This window comes from Lepidochelys olivacea (assembly GCF_965140295.1).
Source record: "Lepidochelys olivacea isolate rLepOli2 genome assembly, chromosome: 4".
Lineage (NCBI taxonomy): Eukaryota > Metazoa > Chordata > Testudines > Cheloniidae > Lepidochelys > Lepidochelys olivacea.
This window is the reverse complement of record NC_140414.1, coordinates 142,191,903-142,197,400: the sequence shown is the minus strand read 5'-3', so window position 1 is coordinate 142,197,400 and position 5,498 is coordinate 142,191,903. Positions and strand designations below refer to the sequence as shown.

The 5,498-nt window shown below is 49.1% G+C and overlaps 1 protein-coding gene across 1 annotated transcript; it reads left to right on the top strand.

The window, feature by feature from the left end:
* Positions 1-321: 321 nt before the first annotated feature.
* Positions 322-3,508, top strand: LOC311519352 (olfactory receptor class A-like protein 4; the record flags this gene model as incomplete). Its single annotated transcript, XM_084625773.1, has 2 exons — positions 322-379; positions 2,592-3,508. The coding sequence occupies 2 exons, from the start codon at positions 322-324 to the stop codon at positions 3,506-3,508; spliced, it is 975 nt and encodes a 324-aa protein (XP_084481899.1).
* Between the last annotated feature and the right edge of the window lie 1,990 nt (positions 3,509-5,498).

The following is a 5,498-nucleotide window of genomic DNA, read 5'->3' as shown; positions in this document are numbered from 1 at the left end:
ACTATTGTTATCTGAATGCCAGATACAAAAGTGAGACTCGCCTCTTTCCGATGGAGTATGGAGCAGGGAGAAGTCAGAACATTGTGGGGTATTTACTCCTTTCTCTTCTTCACTGCCACGGCAGCTGGTTAGTGTGGGAAGGCTTGCGTCTTACACTAGGTCGAGGTTCCTCAAATGGTTGGTGGTTCCTCTTCGGTGCTAGATGGGGTTCTGCCTCTCTCTCCATATTTACCCATCTATTTACCTATGGTATCCATCACTGTATTATCTTGGTGCTTGTAGCTAAGAGATGTGGCCACCCTTGGAGACTGACGGTGAGGGATGGCCAGACACCGCCGGGTGGGTGGAACCAGTACGGCCACGCTCACCACGCCGGAAGGTGAGTGGCGGGACAGGAACAGGAGGTATAAAAGGCGGGCCCTGTCAGCTGCCAAAGGAGAGGGATGCAGTCTCCCCACTGCTGATGTAGGAGCCCACAGGAGGCTTCAGTTACCCAGAGGACTCACCCGAGCTACCAGAGCAGCCAGACCCGACCAATGGTGAGGAGTTGCTGGGGTTGCCACTGGCGGTGTACCCTGAGGAGACACCAGACACTCAGTGCACCGAGGTACCAAACCTGGGGAGAGTAGGAAGTAGCCCAGGGAAACTAGACAGCAGTCTGATACAAGGTCAGCGTGTTGCGAGCAGATCCCCACTGTTAGGGCCCTGGGCTGGGACGAAGTAGAGTCGGGTGGGCCTCCCTCCCCCAAACTCTGCCACCCCACCCCTGGGGAGGCGGCCTCCCCACTTCGGCCAGGAGGCCAGTGTGAGTCTACCGTCCACTGAGCTACGACGCTTGACTGTGTTGAGTCCCCACCCCTTGCCTGAGCCCCTAGACTGTGTTGGACGTCCACCCCTGCCTGAAGGCCAGGCTCCTAGACTCTTACTTGCTCTACACTGCTTGAGGGCTGGAGATCTAGACTGCTGGGTACCCTGCCTTGCCTAAGGGCCTGGGCCCCTGAACTGTTCACTGTTCTACCCGCCTGTGGGTTTGAGCCCTAGAAACAGCTACTATCCCCCTTGCACAGACTGCTGTTCCAGGTGCATGACAGCAGAGAAGCGTGGCCACCCTCAGAGATTGTCAGTGAGGGACAGCCACACACACCTACCCGCCTACAGTACTAATCGGGCAAATTCCTCAGGCATCAAAGTTCATGCTACTTTGATGCTTGAGCCAACTGTAATGAGGGTGGAGCTGGCTACTAAGATCCACCCCAAAAGGGACTGGCAGGAGGTGGGACAGAGGCCTATGTCACCTCCAGGCACTTCCCCAGCAGGTCACCCCACAGCATAATTCCACATTTATCTGGAAGCTCTGGGGCCCCTTATGCTCTCACCCCCCCCCCCCACCAGCCAGTGCAGCTGTTGTTATTATTTATTGTATTACAGGAGCACCTAGAGGCTCCAACCAAGATTGGGGCCCCATTGTGCTAGATGCTGTACACAGTGAGAGAGTCCCTTCCCCAAGGAACTCACAATCTACATAGAGAAGGGAAGCCAAGGGGATAACTGTGCCACAGAGAGAGGGGAAGTGACTTGCGAAAGATCACACAGTAGGCCAGTGGCCAAGCAGGCAGTAGAACCCCAGTCTCCTGGCTTCTAGTCCTGTGCCCAAACCACTGGACCATACCACCTCTGTTCCACTGGAGCCACGTGGTCAGGACTTCCCAGGAGAGGGGTGGCCCCTGGAGTCCCTCTATAAGTGGAGTTTGCAAGTGCAGAGGGGGCTCATGCTGGCTCCTGAGTGCCCGTTCTGCAGGGCTGGGAATGGGCGTGAAAGCATTTTTCCCCCATCTGCTCTGACACCTCTGGATCTCCGGGGAGTATCCCTTTTGCCCTCTATAGCCTTCATAAAGGCCAGGCAAGCATAATATAACCCTTAATTAACATTGGACCACATCTTAAAGTCAAGCCCACCTCCTCTCTCACACACAAACACCCATCCCTATGCAGCTTCCTGTATAATTCTGCTTAACCTTTCATCCATGATCGCCTCCCCTAGGTAACCAGTCACAGCCGGTCTCTTAGCTGGGCACATAATGCAGGTTTCGTTCAGGCAGAGTGTGAGCAATTTAGCTGTTCATATCCCATCACTCCTTGAAGTAGCCTTTTCATCCGAAAGCCTCTCTCATTACACAGGCAGGACTTTTTATCATGGCACATTTTCTATTAGTCATTGCTTAATCTATATTGCACCTGCCCTTTCTTAGCAGAATAAGATAACGGCTGGTAACACAAACAACAGAGTAATCACGCCCCTGAGCCTTTCATGAGAGGGACTATAAAACCGCTCGTCCATCAGCTGGGATTGCAGGAGGGAGGGGAAACAGGCCTGCTGAAAAAATAGAGGCTTGGTAGGATTGCTGTATTGTGAACACACTGCAGAGGGCAAGAGGCAGAGGTAATATGTTAAAGCAGCATAGACAAGAAGGGGGAAGGAAACAGGAGGAAGTTAAGAAACAAGCTGGGAAACTCAAAGCAAACTCTTCTCTCCATTGGTATCATTAGGATGTGTAACCCTACATATGTTGCGTCCATCCTCATTTATCTAGCGGCATTTATCGGCATGATCGGCAACCTCATCGTTGTCTTTGCCTTCGTCAGTAATGCTGTCCGGCACAGAGCCCTTCTACCCTTGGACAGAATCATTGTCAACATGGCCCTGGTGAACCTCTTACTCTGCTGCTATCAGGTAATCCCTGGGCTCATCTTCTTTGTCAGCGCCAAGGCTTTTGGAAAGCTGAGCTGCAGGATCCTCCTCTACACTTACCACACGCTGAGACTGATTAGCATCTGGTCAGTGGAGAATTTAAGCATCCTTCACCTGATCAAGATCCGAAGACCTAACCACTGCTGGTCAAAATTCATCTACAGGCACCAGGGGCAGTATGTAAATAGCGTCCTTGTGGGATGTTGGATCTTTACCATCGTTTTCCATATCCCTTACCTTCAACATGACGGAACGGCGGAGAAGATTAACAAGACCATAGAGTATCTGGCAATTACAACCTGCTTAAGCTACACAGGGACTTTCATCATGAAGTTCACCACCTACGCGTCGGTCAGTTTGGACCTCATCTTCATCGTCCTTGTGATTGTCTTAAATGGCTTCACCATCGACCTGCTCTGCAAGCACCGGAGAAAAGTCAGGGCCACTTGGACCACCGACAGCAGCTGGAACAAGCACACGGCCCAAGCCACAAAAATCTTGCTCTCATTGCTGTCCATCTATGTGGTTTGCTGGATCTCTAATGACATGGTCTGGATTGCCATCATTTCTGGGTTGTTCAAAAGCGATTTTGAAAACAGTGTCCTCAGCGGTGTCTATGGAATTCTGTCCTCCATTTATTACTCTGCCAGCTCCTACGTTGTGGTGTTTGGCTACAGAAAGGTCAGAGAATACCTGGCTGAAGCTTGCTGGTGCCTGAAATGTGAAAGGCCCACAGTCATTCAGAGCATGGAGCTGTAGCCTGGTTGTGGTATGAACCAGCTGCTGGCTCCTTCATCCTCCAGAACATAAACACAGTTCTGCAACCATGGCTTTCTTTGGACCTTTACAATAGCCTTCAGATCAGCCTTTTGAAAACCTGCCTTGGATATTGCTTGAAATTCAGAAGGTTCCCATTTGCTTTCCCCGCCCCCGACCTTTATAGCAATATTCATACTGAAGCAGTGTCAAGCAGGGTGGGGAACTATTCAGATAGCAGGCCTATTAGGCACTACACAATGGATACAGCAAGGAGATCTGCCGCAGAAAACACCCAGCAGAAAGCGTATTTCAAAAGGCAAGCAGCAGGTAAACATTTGCCTTCAGTCAGCTGAAAGCAAATGGAAATACTCCAATCTTTACCAACCCACGGTGGCACCGATTTTAAACAAAAGACTGAGCACACACATGACCCTGAGCATTCAGGTGTTTGATGTTCATTATCTTTTACAGCTGCAAAGGTGGCCGGGGAAGAAAGTCCTGTTTTTTTTTTTAAACATTGTCGCGGTCACCGAAGCAGTCTCTTTTCTGCAATAGATCATTGAAACAACAAATGCTCGCTGGTGTTCCAAGCAGTCTCCGTGTACATGTTCAGCAAATGAAATAATTAAGGAAACTAGGAAAATTAACTGAAGAATTCTCTTCGAAACAGGTTCTTATACTGTGCTCATCAATGTAGTATCTTGAGCACTTTCTAGTGCGGTATTAAGCAACATGACTAACATCTGTTGTGTGTTCGTTCTTTCATCCTCTCCCCAGGTGGAGAAGCATGTGCCGTGGAGTTTCTTGTTTTGGTAGGGGTTTCTTTTTGGATGGGTGGAGAGTTTTGGGGGGTAGATTTGAAGTGGGAGTTGTTTTTATAAATATACCTGTTGCTCTGTATTTATGTTAGAGAAGGCAGATGAAAGCAATACACCTTGCACTTGCTGGTGAAGTCTACGATGGCCCTTAGTTTCTGGGGCAGTTCGTTCCATGGTCTCAGATTGGCCCCCAGGAAAGCTGTGTCTCCTGCACAGACAAGCTTTACTTTTATTGTACAGGGCTTCATTGTGTCAGAGTAGTGGAGCGGTCAAACACAGTCTTCATCCTGGAGCTTTAGGATGCGTCTACACTACAATTACACACCCATGGCTGGCCCGTGTCAGCTGACTCGGGCTTGTGCGGTCTAGATGTTCAGGCTGAGGCTGGAGCCCAAGCTCTGGGAACCTCCACCATCATGGGATCCCAGAGCCCTGGCTCCACTCTGAGCCCAAACATCTACACCATAGTTTTACGGTGCCGCAGCACGAGTCCCACTAGCCCAAGTCAGTGACATGGGCCAGTGTGGATGTTTAATTGTAGTGTAGACATACCCAGGGTGCAGGCCATGGAGCACTTTGAAGATAAGCGAACCTGGTATCAGATGATGCTTTACACCTGAGAAAGCTAATGTGCAAACAAGTACCATTTTTTTTATTTCCCGAAAGAGTATAAAATGTGAAATGGCATCAAGTGTATTTTGTGCTTTTTTTCATTCCATGCTCACTACATATGGACCAGAACCTGAAATCCAAACCCTCACTCCCCTTCGTGCTCCAGCTCTAATCCTGGCCCTGACGTTTTATATCTGAGATGGATCCCAAATTGGACAGGGCCTGTTTTCTTTATGCATTTAGTCATGGTCCAAAATGGCTATAATCTCGTGAGAAGAGGGGAATGTGTGGGGTTTTCTTCATTCAAATCCTTTCTAAAAACACCCTTCTCCCATGGTGTACCCAAGAAAAGAGTCAATATACAATCATAAAATAAAAATCCACAGCTGAGTGATATTCTCACCTCTGAGATTTGTGGTGCATCCTGTCTGCTCAGTGTCTGTCTAGATTATGTGAGACTGCCCAAGTATTTTTGTCTGAACAATTGTTGTCTCTTCATAAATAATCAAATCATAATGATAATCAACTGATCACTCAAGATTTCTGCCCATTTGAGGCTA